The sequence below is a fragment of the Dromiciops gliroides genome, chromosome 4 (assembly GCF_019393635.1).
Source record: "Dromiciops gliroides isolate mDroGli1 chromosome 4, mDroGli1.pri, whole genome shotgun sequence".
NCBI lineage: Eukaryota > Metazoa > Chordata > Mammalia > Microbiotheria > Microbiotheriidae > Dromiciops > Dromiciops gliroides.
Genome location: NC_057864.1, coordinates 100,460,103 through 100,487,864, shown reverse-complemented (window position 1 = coordinate 100,487,864; position 27,762 = coordinate 100,460,103). Strand labels below are relative to the sequence as shown.

General features: G+C 40.9%; 1 protein-coding gene across 7 annotated transcripts in view; it reads right to left on the bottom strand.

Annotated features, from left to right (window-relative positions):
* Window positions 1-27,762, bottom strand: part of PPP1R12B (protein phosphatase 1 regulatory subunit 12B) — a 255,554-nt gene that overhangs the window by 167,558 nt on the left and 60,234 nt on the right. For all 7 annotated transcript variants that reach the window (XM_043964552.1, XM_043964554.1, XM_043964553.1 and 4 more), the window contains exons 2-8: window positions 23,284-23,414; window positions 12,994-13,112; window positions 8,840-8,999; window positions 6,876-7,020; window positions 6,285-6,359; window positions 2,479-2,558; window positions 1,183-1,325 (exon numbers count right to left, since the gene is read on the bottom strand). In XM_043964552.1, the coding sequence (XP_043820487.1) occupies window positions 1,183-1,325; window positions 2,479-2,558; window positions 6,285-6,359; window positions 6,876-7,020; window positions 8,840-8,999; window positions 12,994-13,112; window positions 23,284-23,414 (853 nt within the window). The remainder of the gene's footprint in view (window positions 1-1,182; window positions 1,326-2,478; window positions 2,559-6,284; window positions 6,360-6,875; window positions 7,021-8,839; window positions 9,000-12,993; window positions 13,113-23,283; window positions 23,415-27,762) is intronic.

Genomic DNA, 27,762 nt, shown 5'->3' with positions numbered 1-27,762 from the left:
AGCCTGGCCATGTCAGAGTTTAGAAAATGGGCTCCATCACAAGCTACCTATGTGACCTTTCCTCATCCAGTTCAATCATTCTGGCCAGAAATACTGCACATACATTGGAATTATTCTATAGGACTCCAATATGTGCCCTCACAGGGAAATATAGCCTGATGGTGAATGCTGAGTGTACCAGGTTAATGGTTTCACTTTGTGGGATCAAATATAAAAGCTTATTTTGCTTTATGGATCATCTAACATGACCCACTGTCATGTTAAAGCGCTGGCCCTGGATTCAGGAGGACCTAAGTTCAAATCCGGGCTCAGACACTTGACACTTACTAGCTGTGTGACCCTGGGCAAGCCACTTAACCCTCATTGCCCTGCAAATAAAACAAAACAGAACAACCCAAAAAGATCCTATACCCTCAGGAAGTGTTCAAGAGTAGGAAGAATGAAATAAAAGTATGTGTGAGTGGGTCTCTCCAAATGTATGACTGACTGCACAGCAAAGCTTCACATAAATTATTTTAGATTAATCTACTGGTCATTTTATGAATGATTAGGCTGAATATACTATCATCTCAATTACCATTAAAGAGGTCTTGGCCAAACTGCTCAAGAAGGTATATTTGATGTCTACATGTCCAAATCAAAAAGCTACAAAATAAGATGAAAAAGACACTCTCCTTTCCTTCCCTGATGTGGCCCTTGCCTTTCACATCTTATCACCAACGCAGAACTGAGGGAAATTAACAAGCTGAAGTAAGATTTCAAGCTGTGCTTTAAGGGATTTTATAGATTAGAGAACTAAATGCAAATGTATTCCCCAGGGAGAAGCAAAAAGTATTTGTCCCAAAGCATACTTACCAGCTCTCCCTTCCTCTGCCTCCCATCTTCAATCCTGAGCCTTCAGAATTTGATCTTCATACCATCCACCAACTCAGGGTCAGGACATTTGGCTTCCTCGTCTAAGAGCTCACAGAGCATCTTGTTATACCACCACCTAGCAATGACTAAATACACTCTGCCAGAGCCCAGAGCTCTACAGCCAGCTTCCGCGACAGTCAACATCACTATGACCAAGACTTCAAAGCGGCTTTTGGAGTACTCAGCGGCCTGGGAGCTTTCAACTGGGAAAGGCTCCCTTAGCCGCCCAGCCCGGGAAAGTCATTTTCACAAACATCCCTGTATTACCTGCCTCCTTCTCAGTGTCTGACTCAGAAGCCTCCTCTTCGCCTTCTTCTTCCTCTTCTGAGCTAGAGCTGCTAGATTCCTTAATTTCTTCCTCTGCTTCTTGGGACTTGGGTGTTTCCTCATCATACAGAATCTTCTCTTTGCTAAATCCAAAATAATAATACATAGTATTAACAAGTGTAACGATTGGAATGACGCCACCTGCTGGAGACTTACTGCAGGACGCTCTCTCATGAGGAGAAGGCATCTGAGGGCAAGACATGTGGCTTTTTGGCGTCAGGAAGTGACGTTTGCTTGTGGGAGGAAGAGGGGGCGAGGCTGGCACTCTCCCTCTCTTTCGTCAGGACTCTGGTTGAGAGTGGAGCTAGGAATGCTCTCTCCCTTTAAGAGATGAATCTAGGCCTTTCTCTCTCTCTTTACCAAATTCTTATTCTCCTTAATAAATGTTTAAAAATCTAACTCTTGCTAAATCTTATAATTTATTGGCGACTACTCATTAGATATTTTAGACAGACTAGCTAGAATTTTAGCCCCTTACACAAGACAAGCCATTTCTGAGGTTTAATTGCATTTAAGATTAACAAGGGTACTGTCTTCAAAACCCTTTCCTCTTTGATTTCCTTCCTCTGCGACTCTGCTTCAAATCTGTCTTATCTAACTCCCTTATTCAAGCATATTTAGCTTGAATAGCTCTAGGACGATACCAGCATCTTGATGATAAATGTCACCATCATCCGTGTAGATGGGCTAAGATCACTTGGATAAGCAGGAAAATCATAATATGCCCAACTAATTTCAAAGCCCCAAATATCTCATTCATTCTCAGTGATTCCTTCACTAATAAATGTTAGTCCCCATCATTTCAAACAGCTTTATATGACCCAAGGTCAGCTGTCTGCAGTCAATCACTGAGTTTCTCCTTAGAGCATTACTATAAGGAAAACACTTTGCAAACCGTAATACATTAATACACATGAATTGTTATTATTTTTAGTGATGAGGATTGTGATGGTGATGACGACAATGATAATAGTAATAAATGAAATTCCCACAAAAACCTTCCAGAGGGGTCAGAGAAAAGAAGTAAAGCTTGTTTTATTTCTCAGGCCTATGTAGGGCTATGTGCCATAAAGTAAAAGAGTAAGGAGCATAAGTTATGCTGAGGCCCCTGTAATCTCACATCACTTAAAAACATGCATTTTTAGTGTCTAGGAAGGAGTTGCTGCTCTAAGTGTCTCACAGAGCCAGATAAAATCCCATTCCTCCCTCCCCTGTTCTTACTGTCAAATGCCTTACTTTTTAAAGAGTCCACTCTGCAACTTGCCATTCAGGTCTGCTTCAATGAGTTTATTTCTTGTCTCTTTCTCACTTCGAAGCTGAGAATGGAAAAGAAGAAGAGAGAAATATGTCTTGTTGATTATTAAACATCAGCAGTAATGGAAGGCTCTTAAAACGGCATGACTATCCCAGAGGCAATGACTAGGATTGGACGGAGTACAGAGACTGATAGAAGTTAGGTCTTTTTAACAAGGACCTCACTATGTAGCCACATGTTAGGATGAGACAGTAAAGGGCAAGATGTGCAAATAAGATGGAGCTGAAACTATGACTCAACGAAGGCACAGAAGTTCAAAGCTAATTCTGCTAACTTGCCAGATTCCCCCCCCCCAAAAAAAGAATAAAATCCAGAAGGGGGGAAGTGGATGAAGAGAAAATCAATTAATCATAGAATCATAACAAATAAAAGCTTAAATCGATCTTAAAAGTCATCTAGTCCAGTTCTCTCATTTTAGAGATGAGGAAATTGAAACCCACAAAGAGGAAGTGACTTGCCCACAAGTGACACAACCAGATTTGAACCCAGCTCCTGTGACTCAAAGTCCAGTGCTCTTGCCTCTGACCCAAAAATATCATGCCACTACAGATTATTCTGAAAAAGCAGATTTGACCCATTTATTCATTTATGTAAAAAAAAATCAATAATTAAGAAAGCTTAGCACCCAAGACTAAGATAAAAGGTCTGGATCAAAGAGTTTCATAGGCCTGCAAGCTAATTCACCAAATATTGCTAGAAAAGTAAACAAGAAACTTCATTCTACCAGTGAAGCAATTAAAGATTAATTATAATCTACAGTCCCTTATGGTCATCCACTTATATCCAAACCCAACCACACAAACTACATATGTCTGTTTTAGGAATACTGTTGTGGCTATATAACAGCATTGATCTTTGCCATTTAGTGACATGTACAACAAAGGAGATGAAAAGAGCTAGCAATTAGTTATTCTGCTTGGAGCATAATTCTGTGTCATTTTGCCACTGTCTTAAAGTCAAGTGAAACACAAGAATCACCAGGAGGAAGTAACGCACCATAAAGGGCTGTAGACACTCCCAGGAAAGCCCACATCCCAGTTTCACTAGAGTGGGAAGAGGCCAAGAGAATCCCTCCACTCGGATGTTTCTCTCTTCCCCCCAGCCAAAGGAACAGAAAAAGAAGAGGACCATCCCAAAATACTTAGGAAGGGTCCTACACTAAGCATTTTATAAGGCACAATTCAGAGAGGCTGGAACTCTAGTCCTTGCTCTACTACTTACAAGACATGTAATTTCTTTAAAATTAAGATGCCATCCCCAGGCAGGATTTCTTAACCTTTTTGTGTCATGGACCCATCTGGCAGTCTAATGAGCCTTTATGGATCTGTTCTCAGAATAATGTTTCTATGCACATAAAATAAACAGGATCTCAAAGGAAACACATTGTACTGAAATACAGTTATCAAAATATTTTTTTCAAAAGTTTATGAGCTTATGCCCAAAGGGCGATAAAGCTGTGCATACCCTTTGACCCAGCAATACCACTTTTGGGTCTTTTTCCCAAAGAAATCATGGAAAGGGGAAAGGGACCCACATGCACAAAAATATTTATAGCTGCTCTTTATGTGGTGGCAAGGAATTGGAAGTTGAGGGGGTGCCCATCAATTGGGGAATGGCTGGACAAGTTGTGGTATATGAATACAATGGAATACTATTGTGCTGTAAGAAATGATGAGCAGGAGGAGTTCAGAGAAACCTGGAGGGTCTTACGTGAGCTGATGCTGAGTGAGATGAGCAGAACCAGAAGAACATTGTACACAGTATCATCAATATTGAGTGTTGATCTACTGTGATGGGCTATATTCTTCTCACCAATGCAATGGTACAGAAGAGTTCCAGGGAACTCATGATAGAAGAGGATCTCCAAATCCAAGAAAAAAAAAAAGAACTGTGGAGTATAGATGCTGAATGAACCATACTATTTCTTTTGTTTTTGGTGCTGTTGTTTTTCTCTATTTTGAGGTTTTTCATCATTGCTCTGATTTTTTCTCTTATAACATGACTAATGCAGAAATAGTATTAATGTTATTATGTATGTGTATATATATATATATGTATACATATAAATAACCTATATCAGATTACCTGCTGTCTAGGGGAGGGAGGAGGGAGAAAAATCTGAAATTATAAAGCTTGTATGAACAAAAGTTGAGAACTATCTTTACATGTAATGGAAAAAATAAAATACTTTATTAATTAAAAAAAAAAAGTTTATGGGCACAGGGGGCAGCTAGATGGCACAGTGGATAAAACACCGGCCCTGGATTCAGGAGGACCTGAGTCCAAATCTGGCCTCAGACACTTGACACTTACTAGCTGTATGACCCTGAGCAAGTCACTTAACCTTCATTGCTCCACAAAAAAAAAAAAAGTTTATGGGTTAAGAAATCCTGGCCTAGGGGAAGCCTAATAGCCTTCTCAGATTAAAAATCCCATGCTCTCTGAGCATGTTTAGTAACTATACTTTTGTTTGAGGTCTTTCTCTAGTCAATCAACAGATACCAACAGCAGAATTCAACTATCTTAACATCCCAAAACAAATCCTTCTTTCTCTGCTTCTTGAGGTCCTAGGGTACATGTGCCAACTACTCTAAATGTTTGTTTTCATCAGAACTCTCACCTACACTGCTGCTATATCAGGGCAGTTTAGTGTCTGTCCTAAAACTCCAAACAGTTATTCCCTACCTCACAGCCCCCTAGAAGGTGAAAAAACAGCCTCCCAAGATAGAGAAGAAGAAAGCAGCAATTTCTTCACTCCCGCTCTCAGACTGGCATTCCCATGGTGACTGCCCTTGTTCTTCACTCCAATTATACCATGATCATTGTTCTCTTTTTTCCAGACCACTCAAATCTTCATATGTGTACAATGTCAATCATTTACTGTTCACATACTAGCTATAAGTCTCTAGTCTGCCAGCTTTATGCACCATGTATATGTTTATGCATTGGTTTGACTGGTTTGATGATAGGCAGGGTAGTGAACCTGGAGTCAAGAGAGAGCTGGTTTCAAATCCTATACCACACATTCACTGGTGGTGTGACTGTATACCATATCTCACAGACTCACATTTACTCATCTATAAAACTGGAATAATCATACATATTGTGGAGATAGGGAATGGAAAACCCTTGGAAAACACTAAAGTCTTTTCTAAAGGGTAAAAGTCAGCACGTTTATGTTGTTATTTTGCACAGCAGGCAGCAAAGTAACACATATAGTTAAACATTCAATTAGGACAAGATGATGATGGTGATACATCTTCAAATGTGTATAGTTAAGATTTTTGGAAAAAAACTGAGAGTTTTCAGCTATCCAGTGCCCCTGACCCAAAAGGCAGTGCTTTTTTTTTTTTCATTTTCAAGTAACAAAAGTTTCTTGATCTTTTCCATTTTCCCCACAATGACATCCAACTTATGAGGTGGGAAAAACCATGGTTCTATATAACCATTGTTTGGAATTCAGAGGCAATCAGGAGCTTAAAAACCCAAGCAATTAATAGGTTATCTTGCTATAAAAAGCAAGTTTCAACATTAGTGTTTTCTGGGATACTTTCTTAGCACAGGCTGTCTGAGAGTCCCTGAAGAGACCAATGATCACCTCAGAGAATGCAGACATGTCCACTTTAGTTCTCAGTAGAGACATAACTAAAGCAAGTGGCTAAGATACCTGGGGTAGATAACAAATTGTTAGAGAAGCTGAAATGAAAGGCAGCAGCCGCAGACTCACCACATTCTGCTTCTTCTGGAGCATCTCCAAGTGTTCCACAAGCCCTTCATCAGCCACATCAAAGGGAGTTTGGCCCTGGCAGGGAAAAGGGGCACCATGACCAGCAGGAAACCAAACATCAACAAAATCAGTGTTCCCTGTTCTAGGGACCATTCAGCTCCCACGTTCTGCTTTGCACCCTGCCCACAGAACCCCTATTTTATGATACTGTCCTGTCTAATGCAGAGAAGACACAAAAACAACAGCCCCTCAAAAAATGATGCTTTCCATGTTACAAGATTTAGGATTGGTACGTCCCCCCACTTCCTCCCAAGGGGTCTGGTCATGGGTGGGGAACATTGTATATAGTTTCTCTGATCCGCTTGTTAGTTTTTGCTTTAACTATTTTTTCCCCTCTTTTTTTATTCTCTGGAAGTGGGTGGAAGGAAGAGATATAATGAGAAGCACAGGTGACATAAAAAGAAAATACATCAACAAAAACTTATTTTTAAAAAGGTAGCATGCAGTGTGATGCTCTAACCACTCCGAGCCTGCTGACATGTTATGGATCCCTATGCCCACTGCTGCCTACTGGATGTTTGCTTCACTGACCAGTTTATTCCTGACATCCATGTCACAGAGCGCCTCCGCCAAGATAGAACAGGCTTCTTTCACCCCCCAATGTGCAGCAGCATGGAGGGGAGTCCAGCCATCATGATCCTGAACATTCAGTTCATAGCCAGCCTGGATCAAAAGCCTGAGAAGAAAAACCAAAGGTAAAATGCTTAACAATAGTTCTCTGCAGAATGACTCCTAATCCATTACCAGTTTAGCTCTGGGTCCTGAAATCCTAGGTATTCCCAGTGCCTAGCAAGTACCTTACACACAGAAGAAAGGCAGGGGCAGCTAAGTGGCACAATGGAAAAAGCACTAGCCCTGGATTCAGGAGGACATGAGTTCAAATCACACTTACTAGCTGTGTGACCCTAGGCAAGTCACTTAACCTTCATTGCCCCACCAAAATACACACACACACACACACACACACACACACACACACGTTCCCACAGAAGAAAGGCATTTAATAAACATTCAACTAAAATGAACTGAATGATTCCTTCCGCTTTCTAAGACAAAGTTCAGGTTTCAAAATCAATTTGATGGGGGGGAGAAAGGGGAGGGGGGTTGCGGGGGCCCACCATAAGGTCTATTGGCCAAAGATAGTATCTACTAAATGCTACCTGGCATTTTCCTGGCACACTGGTGTTCTTCCTATAAACAGAGAACATAGAAAGGTGTGTCCCTTCAATATACATACTAACTCAAGACTGATTCAACCAGTCACATCCTATAAGTATATAATGAGAATGAGTTTTCTATTTTGTCATAGAAGGAAAAGACACAATACAAACTGGAAACCGAGTTCCCTGCAGGGCACTTTGTAGAAAATCTCGGATGTATGACCGACCCAGATAGGCTCACTCTATAAAAGCTCAGCCAGGAAAGCCTGACCAACCCAAACTTGAGCTTGTGGCAGGGCAGCTCCCGCTTCTGAGCCATGAATCAGACGCTGGATTTGAAAGTGCTCTCAGAGGCCCAGCCAATCTTCACACGATGAAGAATCCCCTCTACAACACGCTGACAAGCGGAGCCCACTGCCTCAAGGGGCAGCTATCCATTCCAGTGTGAAGAATGATTGTCTTAAATGTGATTCAAAAACTCGACAGACATGGTTTAAGTGTCTGTTGTGTGCCAGGCATTGTGCTGGGTCAGGAGTTATGACAACAAAAGCGAGGCCTCAGAGACCTTGATTTCCACTACGGGGAGAGAGGGAGAACAGCATGTGCACAGATAAGTTCAGGCAGAATCTGTCCAAAGTAAATAATAACGGGTAATGGGGATATGCTGAGTCTAAATTTGCTTGTCTGCAACCTGCACCTGTTGTTCCTGTCTGGTCTTGGCCATTTAAGTTTTAGGGGAAGCTTAGCTAATATCAACATCAAAAGATGGCATCTATGGTGTAGAGATGAAAGGACAAGGAGGGCAGGTGAGGTTTGAAAACTCTAATACAGTGTATAAAAAAGGGCCTTTAAAGAAGTTTTATTCTTACACCTAATTGGAAGACAGGCAATATAGTGAATCGGTGTCTATGTAATTAAAGATCTCCAAGCCATGACTGGAGATTACAAAGGGCCAAAATGATTACAAATTCATGCTTTATTACAAGTTACAAGAGGTGGTGGTTGCACGTGTTACTTATGATAAATCATGGGCCTGGACGGGGTCTTGTGGTGTCTAGTAGGCCAGTGCTTCCCAATTTTTATGTTCAATAGAACCCTCGTACGCTTTATATTCCATAGCATGTATGTATGCTCATAAACATGCAAAACCCAGGGCTGCTGTGGAAGAAGAAAAGGGGGAAACTCATGAGAACAATGGCAGAAGGTAGAGTACATGCCCTGATGAAGACACAAACATACCAACTGAGAAAATCCCTCTTCCAGAGGCATCTGTCAAAAGAACCATCAGTCAATTTTCAGTGCCCACAATGTGCTCAAGGTGGCGAGGGGTCCTACCTGAGAACTTCGGAGTAGCCCTTGGCAGCAGCCACGTGGAGGGCAGTGGCCCCCGAACGAGCCTGCCTCACATCCTCAATTTTTCCACTATTGAGCCACTGGCGAGCGTCCTGCAACATCTGCTGCTCCTCCTCTTTCCTTGACTGCTCCAGATCCACCCCTGCAGAAAACAGCAGAAAGTGAAACACCCAGCAGGGTCTGCTAGGATCTTCTCTTTGTCAGGATTCCAAACGTGTCTGAAATACAAGCTAAGTCTTTAAGTTTTTCCATTTTACTCCTAGCTTGGAATGCAAAGGACATTTCTACACAACCATGCATAGACATGGACACAGACACAGACACAGACACAGACACAGACACACACACACACACAAATTCCTGAGCCTAGTAGGGTATAAAGTGCACTAAACTAGAGTCAGGAGATATCTCCCATTAAGTCATTGTGTTCTTCAGCAAATTTCTTCATCTCTCTCTTTTCTCTGTGCTCACTTGTGTCCTCATTGGAGAACCATATAATAGTGGATAAAGTGTTGAGAAAGTCAAGAGATATCTGGGGCAGAATCCCAACTCTTATACTCACTAACTGTGCAATTAGAGAAAATATCTTTGCCTTACCTTTCAAATGAGGATAATACTTCTATATCCCTACCTTAGAGAGCTATTGTGAGACTCAAATGAAATAATGTGAAGCACTTTGCAAACCTCAGAAAATGGTATATGAGTGACTTATAACTCCTAAAATGAAGGTGAGACTACATGACCACTAAGATTACTGTTCTAAAATCCATGTGTATATATGTGTACATATATATACACACACCCACACCAAACATATACACATCACTGTTAGTATTTAAACTGATGGATACCTTCTGATACAGGAATGAAAATTTTACACAAAAGAAGATTCATGGGAAGAACACATTGTAAGTTATTCATAAGAGGAAAAGAGCCTGCAAATCCAATACCTTATATTTGCTAACCCTTTTCAAAAAGTTCTCTAAACATGTGGTAGTTTTAGCCTCACAACAGATTTATACATTAAGGATGACAGGGATTATTAGACAAATTTGAAGGAGGATGAAACAGACACAAGAGTCAGGTGATGTTCCAATGTCACACAGTTCACTGGTGACACAGGGAGGCGAGCACCAGAACCAGGCTTCCCTGAATTCTAGTCTAGCATTCATGCCTCTCCAGCACAAGGAGCACAAGATATTTTGTCTCAAGTATAACCTACAAACTGCAAATGAAAACCAACCAGAACGCCCTTCTCTAGAGCACTCTCCCAAAAGTGATCCACATACATAAGTCAGAACTCTGCTTGGGGCTGTAAAATCTCCAGAACAGTTGATGCATACCCAAATATTAGGAGTAATACAATGCTAACTGGAGTTCAATGTATCCTCCTGGAAAAAAAATGTCATCAAACTCCAGAAAATCCATGCACCACTTAAAAAAACTGTGGGACACATGACTGGTAAATTACTATAACGGATGAAACTTTACATTACTTGCTATCAGTGAGGCATTCTTCCTCAACACAGGAAAATCCAAAATTCATGTAGAAATCCAGATACATTCATTCTCTGGGTGGTGCTGACAGCCTCCCAGCTCAGTTGTACTCCTGGTAACCTGCAATGCAGCTGAACTGGAGTAGGAGGGGAGAGGTTTGTTGCAGAGATCCTGGATACTATAAATAATCAAGGGCTGACAGGAGCTCACACCTAACATGACCAAATCATCCCTCAGGTGTTAAGGATGGAGCACATGTACCAAGATTTTGTTTTCGCTTACACTCGGGACAAGAGAAGGCAAACGTTTCACTCTCTGATGGCCCCTAATCCAAAGCAGTATCTTCCTCTTCTAGCTTGTCTCAGAAAGGACTCATTTCCCCAAGGTCGCCTCTCGGCCTGGGCCCTCCACGTTCACCCTCACCCTCACCCTCCCTCCCCACCACAGGGCCTTCTGCCCCGTCCTTGTCTCCATCTTCTGAGTCTGCACCTTTTCACTGGCTGCCCCCATGCCTGGGATACCCTCCTTCCTCCTCTCCTGCTCTCAGCTTCATTAAGTCCCGGCTAAAGTCCCCTCTTCACCAGGAAGTCCTTCCCCGCCCCTTTACTGCTAGTGCCTTCCTTCCACTGGTCCCCTCCCATTTCTCTTGTCTGTAGCTTGTCTGTACACAGCTGTTTGCATGTGATCAATCTGAGGTGGGGATTGTCCTTCGCCTTTCTCTGTATCCCCAGCCTTTAGCAGGAGGTGCGCTGACTTGCTGACGGTAAATCAGTGCGCCTTTGGTCAAAGCCATTCCTTCTACTTTGAATGCTCATCACAGAGCATCAGCCACCCTGCTCCAACCCTACCTAGCCAACAAGATGGTCTTTTTGCTTCCATCATAAACACAACACCAAAATCCTATTTCTAAGGCCCAGGTCTTGCCGCGTCATTCCCCGGTGTCTCCCCAATGCTTCTATGATAAAGTACAAGTCCCTGGCCTATCATCTAAGGACATCTACAATTGGACTCCGATCTGGCTTTCCAGCCTCATTTCACATCACTGTTTTACATGCTTGCTCTTCCAGCCAAACCAGATAACTGCTGCCCCTCATGTGGGTGCTCTATCTCTTGCCTCTGTGTATTTGCACCAATTTGTCCCCCTGGCCTAGAATAATCTTCCTCCTCCCTTCCAACTCTTGGGATTCCTGGCTTCCTTCAGCCTCCTCTTCCCCTAGTGGTCAGTGCTCTCTTTCTGTGTATTAGCTGGTGTCCACTACTTTTGTTCCCATCGTGGATCCTCTTAGCAGGATGTAAACTCCCCGAATGAAAAAACTGCTTTTATCTTTGTTTCTATATGCCTATTCATAACAACTCAGGGCTTTGTATGGAACAGGTGGCCCCCAAAATTTATTTTCAGTCTGGACCTAAGAAATATAGGTAGGGAGGTCCTTGTTTGGAAATGCCCTGCACCAGTGCTATCCAGAACCTCACTGTGAGCTACTTCCTGGGGCACTAAGAAGTTAAGAGACCTGTCCATGGTCACATACCTAACAGGTACTGAGGACAGGGCCAGAATCTAGGTCTTCCTAACTTCAGAGCTGACCGGACCATGCTGTTCCTCAATAACTGCTGAATGAATGAAAAAAATATTCCTTTCCATTTAATGAGGCAAAGCCTGTCTCAATAAACAAAACCGTGTGAGTCTGTGCATTAAGACAAGCACAGAGTCAATTTAGGACATGGTCCATTTGTTGAGCTGCACTTCTGGCCACAGTGTAGACAGATACAACCTAGCAGTTCTAGCACTGCCATAAACACAGACCACAAAGAAATAGCAAAAGTCCCACCCACAATTCTCAAGGCCATCCTCGAGCTAAATGATTTAGGATTAGAGTATCTTGAGTGGCTTCTAGTCCAACCCCCTCATTTTATAGATGAGGAAACTGAGACCCAGAGAGGTCAAGCAACTTGCCCACAGTCAGAGCAAGATGAATCCAGACCCAAATTCTCCTACACAAAATGTAACGCTCCTTTGCCTACAGCAGAATTATCCCCAGATGGTGGTTTTCCTGAAAATATAAAATGTGGATGAAGAAGGAAAGCGTATTCTCTGCCTCTTCGATCTCCTCTTATTTCTTTCTTATTTCTTTCTTATTTCTTTCCATTTCTTTCTTATTTCTTTCCATTTCTGAGCAGTTTGACCTGACAAGTGTGACTGTTCAAAGGTCATTTCAGAGGGTATAAATAAACGGCTTGCCCAGGTTGATTCCCGGCTCTCATCAGGGGAAATACAAGAAATCACAGGCCTCCCTAACTTGGATCAGGTGGAGTTGCCTCATCGAGGAATGAATCAACTTAGCCCATTTAACAAGGTTTGTAGCTAACTTTCAGAAAGGGCACAAAGACTGATGCATCTTCATGGCACTTGGTCTTCTCTTGCCTGAGTTAGTAAGAGGATCCAGGATGTTGGTAATTGGTGACTAATGCTGTGCAGACAGATCTAACCCTCCCCCTCCCATCACACACTAATGAAAGGCTCCCACAAGATGAAAGGATCATTTCTGAAGTGTCTGTGTTCCAGCGGCAGCTGCTGCTTTCTCTCACGCCTTTCACTAGGAGAGGGCACTGGGCCCCCCAGAGCTACCCCGATGAGTTACCTTGCTTCTTCACTTGCTCCAGGAGCAGGTCCTTCATTGCTGCCTCTTCTGCAAGGTCAGAGGGGACTTCACCTTCGCTATTCACTGCAGCCACACTGGCTCCATGGTTAATGAAATACCTGCACAGACGAGACCCAGGAGTAACGTTATCTATGCCAAGCTGGGGTCCATTTACACTCATGCACCAAAGGTTAGAGAGGAGCTTGACAAACTAACAGGAAAAGGCGTCTGGTCTGGGATTCCAAACAGGTCTCAAACAAGGTGTTCCGTGTTTAGCCCTTTGGGCCTCTAGGAACTTTCAGTGGCTGAGGTTCAAGGCTTCTTCCTTCTCCCCTAGGTTCTATGGCAACAAGCAGGACATGCTTAACAAACAGCACTGCGAATGTTTAAAAAGAAAAACAAGAACCCCCATGGATGGGTGAGAAGCCTTCTGGAGACCACAAGGAATAAGATCACATCCCCTCCAAAGAAAAGTCCTTGCTACATCTTGGAATAATTTTGACACAAAAGCCATAAGAAACACAGAGCAATGCTTGTCACTAGGATTTTGCCAATGGCTACATTTGGTTGCATGAAATATTTTTGTGGTCTCAAGTATATATATTTAAGGTATCTGTTCCAATATGCACACACACACACACACACACATCTACCTCACATACACATACCAACCACCACCAGTCATCTAGAGTCCCCTCCTCACTCCAGAAGAGAATTCTCATACCAGAGAAATCATTAATATGCTATGGCCTTATAAAGACTGTGTGAAGAAAGAACCATTGGTAGAGGTTCCCTTCCTATAACTTCCCCTTGCCCCTTGCCTGGGAGATACCCAGACTTCATAGCACAACTAGACAGGAAGAACTGCCAGAGGAGCACCCCCTCTCCTAGGGGTCTCCCCTCCCCTGAGACTGCCCACAACCCCCAGGGCAGTCAGGCAAAAGAACAACATGGCTGTCCACACCATTTCAAAGAGCTGGGAGTCTCCCGGCAGATCACCAAGACTTATCATCCTTGCCACTCTGCCCTCCAGATCCCTGGGCACTATCATCAGACCATCTGATCCATGGTAAAGACCCCCCAGGCCTTCCAGTGCAAGCCAGAACCACCCCCTTAGCACCTGTAGGCTTGAGCTAAGCTATCTGACGAGTCTCATCATTAGAGTCTGAGTTTCTTGAGAGCAGGGACTGTCCTTTTTTCTGTTTGTATCCTCAGCACTGAGCACAAGGTTTGGCACATAGTCAGCACTTTTTTCTTTCATGAATATGTAAATGTGCAATTCAACGTCTGTGAGGAATTTAATTAGCCTTTATGAATTAGGTTTTGAGCCAGCAAGAGGCCCAATAATGGCTGGAGTTAGCAATTTAGTACTTAGAAACATCTGAAAGCAAGAAAGGCCTATGCAATGGACTACACACCACCCTTCCCTGAAATAGCACAGTGCCTAGAATGTAGAAGAGACTTAATAAATGTTTGCCAAACGAATGGGCACACACCCACATACCAATGGACTCGGGTGTAGGCATCCATTGTGTTCCAATGCACTGATATAAGACACACCCAGGCCTAGGATACTGGGGGGTGACCTCTAGACATGGCCTGAAGTCTACAAAAGGAAAACATGGCCTCGTTCAGTACTGTCCTCCAAAACTACTGTTATAAAAGGAAAAAAAACACCCTTTGGTTTCTATTCTCCTTAAGCATAATTCATGTAAGTCCATGAATCCTGCATAGTTTTCATTTGTTCCCCCTAGGATCCTCATATTAAGAAGCACTGGCACATCCTATTAGCACAATAAATATGGGGAAAGGAGGGGAGCAGAGGGGAGAGAGTGCACGTGAAGGACAGAAAAGGAATAGAACCAAGGTCAAACTTCTCTTTGTGTTTTACTATTACTATCCAGTGTAAAGAAAAGAAAAATGGGAGCACAACAGAAAGCACTTGAACACAAGAGTCTTTATGGGAAGAGAAAACCCATTTGTTTCTCACTTTCTTCTCCCCTGAAAATAAGGGCTCACCATACTATCTTTCACTTTTTTTTCTTTTTGGTTTGAGTTTTCTTCCACAAAATGACCAATATGGAAATATGTTTTACATGATTACATAATGTGTAAGATATATCAGATTGCTTACTGCCAGAGTGAAAGAATTCAGAACTCAAAATTAAAAAAAAACAAATGTTGAAAATTGTTTTTACATGTAATTGGGAAGAAAATACTATTTAAAAAAAATGAAATGAAACAAAAATAAGGGCTCACAAGTGTCTTTTCCAGAAAGACTACAAAATCTATGAAGAACCAAATGAATACAAGTAGGTAATCGAGGACTGACAACCTCTAAAAGCGTCTATATAATTCCTGGCCTAAAGCTAAAGCGATTTTCAATTTTTTGTAAAATGAATACATGTATAAGGTAGGCCAAAAGTCACAAAATCACAAATGGTTTCAATATCTAATAACTCCTTTATTTTTAGTTTTTAATTTACAATACCATAGCACAGTATATATAGGATACACACACACACACACACACACACACACACATATATGAAATAAAGAAAAAATAATTTTCAAAAAGTTATTAAAACATCAGACCCCTTCATGACTTTTGGTCCACCCTATACTATAGAAATGAATAATAACAGTGAAATTCAAAGCCTGTCATAAGGATAAACCTAATGAGAAATGAATTGTAGCATAACCCCACAGAATTACCTAAGTAGGTTTTGTTGTGAAGTCAACACATTATAATCAGTCTTACCAAGATCCACTGGCCTCAGATTTATCCTAGAAATAAATAAGTGATTCACTTCACACCAAGTAATTCTTCTGAAGGGAAAAAAGGACTGATAAGTTTCATACTTATTTCTATTACACAAGTGTGTTTACCCAAAATGTCAAGTTAAAGGAATCACTGTGACCGGTTCACATAGGATCAAAGGTGTTTAACAGGAGATCTGATTTAAAATTAATCTCTGTGCTCAGATTCCTAAGGAAAGAAGAAGAAAAGATGCAAGTCTCTGGGGGACACCAATCGGCGTCATGTTCCTGACTCAGGGCACACACTCCTCTTGTTGATTCCTCATTCTGGCTCCGTTCCTGGCTCCTCAGGAGCTCAGAGATCCCCCTGCCTCTGTGGTCCTCTCTTCTGATCAGTGAATCCTTGGCCCAGGCAGCCATGTCATAAGTGGCCCAAGCCATCCACACTCATTTCATTCCTGGCCTCGCTCCGGACTCCCCAGACTTTTCCCCCTCCTCCCCAGCAGCCTTTCCCCAAGTGCCTGCCTCTCTCCCCTCCAGCTTGGTTTTTTAACTTATCTTTCCCCATTAGAATGTAAAGTCCCTGCATGCAGGAGCCGTCTTTTTTATTATATGTTTCCTCAGCATTTAGCACAGTGTCTGGCACACAGTAAATGCTTAATCTACGCTCTATCTATCCATCTGGCTAAATTTAATGAGACTGGGCAGCTCCAAAATCATGGATGCTGTCTCTGACCAAAGCTGAAATGCCAGTAGTAAGGAAGTTTGTATGTTCCACAAATTAATCAAATTTTTAGCAAAAACAACCACCAAGAAGAAACTAGCACACGAGAGACTGAGAGCCATCTCTAAAGGGGGCTAGCCTAAGCGATGAAGAGCTTGCCAGCTTCCCCAAAACTGAAACAAATGGAGGGACCCGAGAGTGAATAAAACCATCCCATACATTTCTGTTTGCTTTGGGGACGATCAGCCAAACACCAGTGGCACAGCTCAACATTCCGCTGCCAGGCTCTTCTTTTGTGCCACTTCTCCCACAAGGGATCACAATAACCCTGTGCTCAGGGGTGACTCCAATGCCACAGGATCTACAAGATCAACCTAAGACAATCCAATTCTGTGGGAAAGGAGGCCCCTGATCTCACACAATCGTCAACAGCACTCTCAGGGCTTGTTTGTGGAACAAGAGAGGCACAATGAAGTGCTATGCACATCAGAAGGAACTTCCGACCAACAAGTTTGCTTTAAACAGCCTTAATATTCCACTTCTTTCCATCACAAAACATACCTGATCATAATCTGAAGTTACACTCATCTGAGAAATACTCAAAACCTCTTATTTTGAAGGTGACGATCAACTTTCTCCTTAAAATAAAACAAAAAAGGGGCAGCTAGGTGGCGCAATGGATAGAGCACCAGCCCTGGAGTCAGGAGTACCTGAGTTCAAATCCAACCTCAGACACTTAACACTTACTAGCTGTGTGACCCTGGGCAAGTCACTTAACCCCAACTGCCTGACTTTAAAAAAAAAACAAAAACAAAAACAAACCACTCTTCTGGTGGTGCCTCTTTGCCTGAGGGAAGACAGGCGGATATCTCAGAAGTGAAGCCATTGATGGCGTTTTATGAAACAGAGTTACACGACTAACATGGAAAGGACCTGTTACTGCCTTGTCCTTTGCTCACTACGTTTAGGCTTATTCTTTCAACACTGACCAGTGAGGCTTGTGTGATATTTAGGCAGCCATCTTTCCATCTTCAGGCCTACTTCTTTTGCTTTAAAACATAATTACTCAAGCTTATCTCCACCAAGTGCTACTCTGAGATCTCATGGTGCGGGAGAGCGATCCCTGGGTCCTTGAAAACTATGCCAGCAGCAACTATTACCTTGCTAGAAACTCCAAGTACAGTCCAAGCAAAAAATTTTATCTACTTCCCAAGGACCAGTCTAGCTAACTACAGGAAGGCCTTATCACCAAAACAATGAGCCAAGTTGGCCACTTGGTAATGATTTTAGGGGGTCATGGCAACCCATGAAACAAAAAAAAAATGACAAAATAGCCTTTAGTTCTGCATAATCCCCTTCTACTTCTGTAGCTGAGTGAGAGAAAAGGAAATAGGCAATTCCAAGAATCACAGTTTTTGGACTGTTTATTAACATTAACTTAGTTCTCAGTACTTTAACTGTGACTCTAATTTCTTCAATGACCAAAGAGTGGACATACTACAAGAGGAAAGGAATCCTATCTAGAAAACAGAAGTGAATTGCAGCTAAATAAAAGGAAAGGTCACAAATCTCCTGGGAGAGGCAAATAAAGTCTCCGGTTTTATTACATATCCAAAGGGAACAAGAAAAACATTTCATGGGACATTTGATTATCTTATATTACAGTGCCCATGATAAGTATTTGCAAAGAGATCACCACAAAAATAGCTGAGTTCATACACCAATATTGGCTGTAGAAGTTCTACTAAAACTCAACAAGATCCTTCAAATTAAAACAACAGATACTTTGATATATAATAACTTCAATGCAAAAGTAAGAATTAGTTAGAGTGGGGTAAAAAATATGGTTCAGAGTTAAGAAACAGAAGAGGCCAAAAGCTTTTATACTATAAAGAATCCTCATTCTTAAACATCATCAAAAAGTGAGACAGAAAGTGCTAGATGAGATGAGCACCAAGCAATATCACAAAAAAAGAAATTGATTATATTTTAACTGGCAGGAAATGATTCATTACTAATGTGGGAGTTATTCCTGAATCAACTGTCTGTGTATAGTCAGACTACTGACTTGTTAGAGCAAAGACCAAAATTAATTGAAGCAAAGAGAATAAAAACAAGAAAAGGCTATGGTATTCAATTACCTCCAACCTGCTACTTAAACAAATTATTGGTGTTAAAGGCCAGAAAATGGATGTAAAAAAGGAAATCAATACTGATTAGTGCAATTTTGTACTGCATTTTACCAATCAGAGGCAGCTAGGCAGCATGGTGGATAAAGCACTCAACCTAGAGGGAAAAAGACCTAAGTTCAAATCCCAGCTCAGACACTTATTGGCAATGTAACTCTGGGGAAAGTCCCTTAACCTCTGCCAATCTCAGTTTCCTCATCTGTAAAATGTCTAGTAACAGCACCTACCTCCCAAAGTTGTTATGAGGACAGAATGAAGTAATACTTTTGAAAGTGCTTTGCAAAAAATAAATAAGTAAATTTTTTAAAAAAAGAAAGTGCTTTGCAATCCTTAAAGTCCTATGAAAATTTTTGCTATTGGGGCAGCTAGGTGGTGCAGTGGATAAAACACTGGCATTGGATTCAGTAGGACCTGAGTTCAAATCAGGCCTCAGACACTTAACACTCACTAGCTGTATGACCTTGGGCAAGTCACTTAACCCCAATTGCCTCATTAAAAAAAAAAAAAAAGAAAAGAAAAAAGACAATTTTTGCTATTAATTACTATAACAAGAAAACCAAAAGAGCCTAGAACCCAACTCAGCCAGCAAATACTTGATCCACCAGCCAAGTGGGAAGATACGGAAGCCATGGTCAACATTGTTTTAGAATACAAACTGATTTGTAAAATTTTACAGAGGATGGTGAAAGATGATGAACAGTTTGCAAAGCTGTAAAGTCTCATAAAAAAGGAAAAAAAAATATTGGAAAGAAAAGCAAGTTGAAAGAGAACATAATCAGGAATCATAACGAAACAAAGCCCTCCCCATGGCATTGAAGGACAAAACTAGGACGGACAACAGCATAAAAGAGCCATGAAGGCCATTAACAAACTTCAGTATTGAGGCCAGTAGGACCACTGCATCTGGACTCTAATATTGTAGTCCTGGGTATGTAGAAACAATCCTGTGACTGTGGTATTTCTGCTTCCTCTGTAAGCTCTGTAAGCTCTGTATGCTAGATTTAATACAATTCTGAAGTAACCCAGGGAATGATTCTTAAGATAGCTGAAGGTAAAATCCCAAACGTATGGAAGAAATCTTAGCCCTTATTATTATTTTTAAAAGGTAACTAAGAGATCATCAATAATTATCAACCCATTGCTACTTTCCTAACTATTTAAAATTTTTATGAAAATAATCCACATCGGGGCAGCTAGACAGCACAGTAGATAAAACACTGGCCCTGGATTCAGGAGGACCTGAGTTCAAATCTGGCCTCAGACACTTGACACTTACTAGCTGTGTGACCCTGGGCAAGTAACTTAACCCTCACTGCCCTGCAAAAAAGAAAGAAAGAAAGAAAGAAAGAAAGAAAGAAAGAAAGAAAGAAAGAAAGAAAGAAAGAAAGAAAGGAAGGAAGGAAGGAAGGAAGGAAGGAAGGAAGGAAGGAAGGAAGGAAGGAAGGAAGGAAGGAAGGAAGGAAGGAAGGAAGGAAGGAAGGAAGGAAGGAAGGAAGGAAGGAAGGAAGGAAGGAAGGAAGGAAGGAAGGAAGGAAGGAAGGAAGGAAGGAAGGAAGGAAGGAAAGAGAAAGAAAGAAAAAGAAAAAAAATTAATCTACATGAGGATTATTAGAAGGGCAACCGTGATGGGGCATTAGAAGGGAACAAGCAGTCTTTCACAAGTGATATTCTACAGTAAAGCAAACCTTAAACATGACATAAATAATCAGGCTGAAAGATGGAAAAAAATATAAGAACATACTACATTTGTTTACTATATTAAAAAAAAGTTTAATGTAGTACAGCACAATACTACCTTAGTCATTCTCTTCCAATAATTTATCTCCCATGCATATATCAAAATTATAGGTTACTCAAAGATAGTCAACTTCTGATCATTAATATTAAAGAATAAAACAGGGGCAGCTAGGTGGCGCAGTGGATAAAGCATCAGCCCTGGATTCAGGAGTACCTGAGTTCAAATCCAGCCTCAGACACTTGACACTTACTAGCTGTGTGACCCTGGACAAGTGGGAGACATGCTTGCTAGGGGTGCTTACCAGTGTCACTCAATCCATCATACACTGGATGAGGAATTTCTGAAACAGAATATTGTAGTCTCCAAAGAACTAAAATTGAAATGGATTCAAAGTTCAAGAACTTAATCACATAGTGTGGGGTAAGTAGGCTGCAACACATTACAAACAATGAATTATGGAGGAGCACTATAAAGGACACAGACATGTTCCAGAAAAGAAAATCCAGTGGTCATATGACAAGAGCAAGGGATTACCAAAAGTCAGTCCATGTTCTCCATTTGTAGTCTCATCATGTCAGGAGAGATCAAGGCAGTGTCCCAAGATGCTGGGGGAACCACCTGTGGTGAACTAATGAGAGCACATGGACAAGAGTTTCCCAGGAAAGGAAGTAGAGATGGTTTAAGACCTCTCTCACTAAAGGTAAAGAGCATGTCCAATGTGATCACAGATACATTTGGGTATTTGGATATATTGGTTCACACAAATCTCTAGGTCTGGTGACATTTATATCTGCCTGTAGATGTTCACAAAGTAAACCCAGACAGGGAAAGAGAAGTTCTATCTTTGTAAACAAAAATACTAGATCAAATTCCAGATAAATTGGAAAAAAAAAAGTAGTTGTGAAACTCATCCTATCACTTAGCCTTCTACTAAGTTGGCTGGGAATCAAATTGGCAAAAATGACAAAAGGCAAGAAATGGCAGTGTTGAAGTGGCTGTAGAGAAATAGGTATAGTCATATATTACTGGTAGAACTATGAATTAATACAACCATTATGAAATGTAATTTGGAATTACACAAAGAAAATATCTAAAACGTCCAAACCCTTTGACCCAGAGATCTCCTTTCTAGGTAAATACCCCAAGAAGGACAATGGCAACAACAAAGTCCCCATACACACTGAAATAGCTAGAGCAGCACTTTTTTGTGGTCGCCAAAAATAACAAAGTAAATGTTCATAACATGGAAGGAAATTCAAGGAGAAACACAGAAGAGCAAGATAACTTTAAGAGTAATGTGTTAAATTTACTAGAAACATTTTTTAAAAGCAAGTAGATAACAGAGATTTGTGGTTTCATGAGTCTTCCTTTTTCTGTTCTACTTTATATACAGAGATGTCTTTGCTTGGTGTTTATTAAGTTCAGAACAATTAGTTGCCCATCACTTGGGGAATAGCTAAACAAAATGTGGTACAAGAATGCTGAGAAATACTGTGCTATAAGAAATGATAAATTAATACAGAGAAGCATGAAAAAACTTATATGAACAGAAGCAAAGTGAAGTAAACAGAACAAGAAAAACAATATAAATGCAATAACTGGAAATGCAAATAGAAAGAACAAAAAACAACTGAAACTGAATGTTTAAGAAAAAGACAATTAAAATGAAATAATCTTTTATGAGGAGGAAGAGTAGTAGTAGTAGGAGTAGTAGGAGTAGTAGTAGTAGTAGTAGTGGTAGTAAGCCTCCACCAGTCTCGGACGACCATGGATCAGTGCCTTGAAGAGCCACAGGCCACAGTGTGGCTGTGTAGTCCGATACGGGAGCCACAGCTCCTGTTGTATCCACCCCATGAGGAGTAGCTGGAGTGTTCTCTCCAGGGCACTGGCCTGGGCAGATCAATATGGAAAACAAGCTGTTGCCCATGCAGCAGGTTTTCCCTCTTCGTGACATTGGTGGATCCAAAGGAGAGGCAGAGCCAGTACAGTTTGGCACCAGTGCCGCCGCAAGAGTTGCCAGAGGGATGTGATGTCCAACATCCAACTGCCTAAGGGACTCCGACTCCTGATTTTTCCTCGGGGTTAACTCCCGAAGCCTTTCCCATATATGGGTATAGCCGCAAGGCAGCGGAGGTTTGAAATCAGGGTTTCCTTCCCCTGGTACTACTAGTAGTAGTAGTAACAATAATAATAGCTAGCATTTCTATAGCTCTTTAAGGTTTGCAAAGTACTTTACAAATATTATCTCATTTTATCCTTGCAACAACCCTCAGAGGTAGCTATCATTATCCCCATTTTGCAGCTGAGGAAACTGAGGGAGACAGAGGTTAAGTGACTTGCCCAGCCTCATATGCTTTGTAAGTGTATGAGGCCCAATCTGAACTCAGGTCTCCCTGATTTCAGGGCCAGTTCTCTAATTATTTTGAAATTTAGTTGACCTAGCTGTTATAAAGTTATATTAGCTCAAGCAAGATCCCAAAGAAAAGATTTGTGAAAACACCTCTCTCCACTCCTTTGCAGAAATGAGGGTCAACAGAAGTGAAATGCTATATATAATGTCAAATTTGTTCATATTTTAGAAGATATGAAATGGCTCCCTGGGAGAGGAGGAGGGATAAGTAGGAAAACAAGGGGAAACGTTAGTGATGTAAAAACAAACAATATCAACAAATCTATTTTTAATAGGGAAATACTTCAAATAAAAAGCCATGCAATTATTAGCTGTTTAGATATTTAGCATCAGTAACTACTTTTGCCTTTTTATTTGTGATTGATAATGGTTGAGTCCATTAACGATTCTATAGTTCTGGAGCAGGAGCAGAATAAGAAGGATAGTATGTACTACTGTGAAGAATCAGTTTCCATTGAAACTCACTCACTCTGCTATGTTAAGATAGCCACAGGAAGCTGCTGCATGAAGAGGAGTCCAGCCCTCATTGTCCTGCTGGTTTACATTGGCTCTGTTCTCCACTAGGAACTTCACCATGTCCAAGTTTTCATCAATACAAGCCTGAAAAGAGGTCAAAAAGCCAAAAATCAATTTTGGTTTCTAAATATTGCTAGAGACACTAAAATTCCCCTTACCCTCCCCCTTTGCTGGTCTGTCTCCCTCTTCCTCCTTGGAGGCTACCAATCTAACCCACCCCCACACTATTTCTAAGGATGAACACACCATCTTGCGTTTCAGGTTTCTTCTAAGGTCCATGTAAATTCTAGTGAGTATGAAATCATGTGGATAGCTAAAAAGTAATCTGTATGACAGAAAACAGTTCCAGGAAACTCAGAGTTAGTAACAAAAATAGTCATCGACATTAGTAGCACATTAAGATTTATAGAGCATTTTAAATACATTATCTCATTTGACCTTCATGATAATCCTGCGAGATATAACAGGCATTATTACTCCCCATTTTATAAATAAAAAAACTGAGTCTTAGAGAGATTAAGTGATTTACTTGCCCTTAGTCATAGAGTTAGTGTCCAAAGTAGGATTTGTACCAAATCATTCCTGATGATTATCTCAAACTCCCTCCTAACCCATGCTTCCTCCAGCAAAACAGAATAAAAATATCTAGATTCCCTCATAAAGAATCAACGCTTTTTCAGGTGTCCCATAAGAGATACAGAATCACCTAGTACTGACTCCTACCAAGGTAGAATGCAACTCAATTCCAATATCCAGTGCAATTTAACATACTTTAGTACCCACTCCATGCAAGGTTTTTCTATGGGACCAAATTAGGAATCAGCCAGGGATAGGAGGTGGTGAGTGGGTTAGGGTCGCTCTTGGTTTTATACTTGAAGTCATTTCTATGTGTGGGATGAATGTGAGGGTGAGGGTGGGAAGGATCAGGCTATAACCCCCACCTGTTCCAGGAATTAAGCCACAGAGATGTGACTCAACCAGGGACATAAAATTTGAAGAAAGGGTTAACAGAACTCAGGATGCACTTTATTGTCAGGGCTGGCATTACCACGAATAGAATTCAGAATCTGTGGGAGAAATATTGATCTTTTATCATCTTCGGGGCTCTGGGTTGAAATGAAACCTGGTAGAGTGGCTACAGCATTGGCCTTAAAATGAGGAGGTAAATCATAGAACTTCTCTGAGCTTCAGGTGATTACAGCGCGCACCTCGGAGAGTTGTTGTAAGGAACAAAAGAGATGGGAGCAGCTAGGTGGCACAGTGGATAAAGCACTGGCCCTGGATTCAGACACTTGATACTTACTAGCTGTGTGACCCTAGGCGTGTCACTTAATCCTCATTGCCCCACCCAAAAAGAAAAAGGAAAAAAATATCCCAGAGTCTAGAGGTGGAATGTCTTGTTTCAGGAAAAGATGAGAAATGAGAAGTCTAAGATAGTTGAGTTAGAAGTGAAGGATCAAAAGAGATAATGTATATAAAGTGCTTTGCAGACCTTAAAGCACTATAAATGTATAAGCTAGTATCATTATTATTAATCCTAGCTCTATCACTAACTAGCTATATAACTTTATGTTGTCTGATCTCTTCATGCCCCAATTTCTCATTTATAAAGCAGAACTCATACCATGTGCTCTTCTTCTTAGAGTTGGTGTAGAAATAACAGGAGAAGAGAGGTGTGAAAAGGTTTTGAAATTTTTCAAGTGCTATGTACATGCAAGGTACTATTGTAGTTGTGTTAAAAGCTATAAGACACTGAAACCTGGGCTCTGATTAACCCGATTTTTAAAAAAAGAACATACATAAGGAACTTTGCCAAATCTTTAAGAATACAAGTCATTCCCTAATTGATAAATGGTCAAAGGATATGAACAGGCAGTTTTTTGATGAAATCAAAACTATATATAGTCATATAAAAATTCTCTAAATCATTACTGTTTAGAGAAATGCAAATTAAATTAAACTTTGGGATATATCTTGTACATGAGATTGGCTAAAATGATAAGAGTGGAAAGCAGCAAATATTGGCCGGAATGTGGAAAAATTGGGACCCTAACTGACTGTTGATGAAACTGTGAACTGATCCAACCATGTGGAGCAATCTGGAATTATGCCCAAAGAATTATGAAACTGTAAATACCCTTTGACCCAGCAATGCCACTATTAGGTTTGTTTCCCAAGGTTATTAGGGGGAAAAGGAAAAGAATTTATATGTTTCAAAATATTGATAACAGCTCTCTTTGTGGTGGCAAAGAACTGGAAATTGAGGGGATGCCCTTCAATTAGGGAATGGCTAAACAAGTTGTGGTGTATTACTATGACAGAACACTACTGGGCCATATGAAATGGTGAGCAGGTTGATGTCAGAAAAACATGGAAAGACATGCCTGAAATAATGGTGTTAAATGAATAGAACCAAAAGAACACTGGACACAGTAACAGCAATATTGTTACAAAAACAATTTTGAACTAAGTCATTTAGAGTACTATATTCAAATAAACTACAAAGGACCTATGAAGGAATATGCTATCCACCTCCAGAAAAAGAACTAATAAATATTAGTATGTATAGTATGGTTTTACATATGTAAACATAGTTGTGTTTAATGGTAACCTACTTGAGGGTGGCGTGGGGAAGGAGGAAGGAAAAAAGTGTACAGCATAGAACAAAAGAAAACTTATAAAGAAGCACAGGAAAACAGGGCAACTTTGAAAACAATGCATAGTATTTATTACATAGTTTTTTCAAAAAAAGTAAACAGTGTGAAATGGAAATTCATGGTTTTATATTTAATCTTCTTTTTATGTTATGCTATATGCATGGCAATGGGGTTTTTTTTTGTATTTAAGTTCAAATGAATAGAAATGTAGAGAAAAAGAAAATGAAAGAAATGATGAAAGAGAAAGGAAGGAAGGAAGGAAGGAAGGAAGGAAGGAAGGAAGGAAGGAAGGAAGGAAGGAAGGAAGGAAGGAAGGAAGGAAGGAAGGAAGGAAGGAAGGAAGGAAGGAAGGAAGGAAGGAAGGAAGGAAGGAAGGAAGGAAGGAAGGAAATACATAAGGGACCAAATGCAGATTTTCTCAGTGGGAAGTTTCAGATGTAAAAACCACATACCATCCAAACAACCATTGCTAGGTTGAAATGGGGGACATCTTAAGTAGAAGAAATACTTTAAAAGATGTCCTGAAACATGATTTCAAATGATGCAGCCAAAGATGTTTGTAGCCAATGGTTATGAAAATCTGTCAAACTGCAATCCTGGAGAGAGAAAATTTTCTAATTAATGGTTCTAGGTGACTCATGTGCCAGAGCCACAAGGAACACAAGCTGAAGGAAGAACATCCATGGAATAGAAAAATAAGCCATTGTTAGAAAATTTGCACTGATCTATTCAGTGATGGGTGCATATCTGGAAGGCCACCAGCATGAACTGTGGCACACACAATTATGTCATTTTGAAATACAGGGAAATATATGGGAAGAGATAGGAAGAAAGAAGGGGTAAAGAGGAAGAAGAGAAAGGAGACAGGGAGGAGAGGGGAAAGGAAGGAGAGGATATACAGAGGAGAGAAGGGGACAGAGGAGGGGAGGAGAGAGAGAAGGTGAGGGCAGAGACAGACTTTTCCTCTGAAAAATCTACCCAGATGTAGGTAATGACATCTAAGCTTAGATGGCGGCTCTACAACGACTGGGGAAATCAGTCTCCTAGAAACAAGTGTTGTCCCTTCTTACCTCACTATCTGTTTTTCCATTTTCTAAGAAATGTTAAAATATAACTGGGAAAAGTGCTGGTTGATCTGGAAAGAATGCCTGAATAAATCAAGCATCCCAAGGAATATTACCATCATAATGAGCAAATGCTTTCTCTTCCCCACTCCCTTCCCAGAAAAAAAAAATAGATTAAAAGGCCAAAAATGTCTTCATTCCTCTCCAAGTTGTAAAACAGACCCTCTCAGCTTTCTCCACCATGCCGCTCTTTACCCTGGAAGCTCATTCTATTCCTGCACTTCACACATAAGAAGGACCCTCTGCCCTGTGGCTTCTCTCTGATTGGCTGGTCCTTCCCAGAATGTCCATTTTTTAAGAAAGAATACCCAGTCCAATTATGTCTTAATTTTCTCTCCAGGCTGAACTCCTGACCCTCCCAGTCTTTTCCTAGGATGTCCCTATGCCAGGTACCCTAATTTTTTCTTCTCCCTTCAGCTTCCTTTTTATGTGTTGTCTCCCTCTGTTAGAATATAAGCTTGAGAATTAGAAACTCTTTCTTTCTTTCTTTCTTTATCTGTATTTCCAGTGCTTAGCCCAGTGCCTTGCACATAGTAAGCGCTGAATAAATGGTTTTGGATTTTTAAAAAAATACTATATAAGGGATTCATATTAGCCTTCCAGTAGACCTCTTCCTGACCATAGGAATTCAAAGACAGAGAAGGACATGTT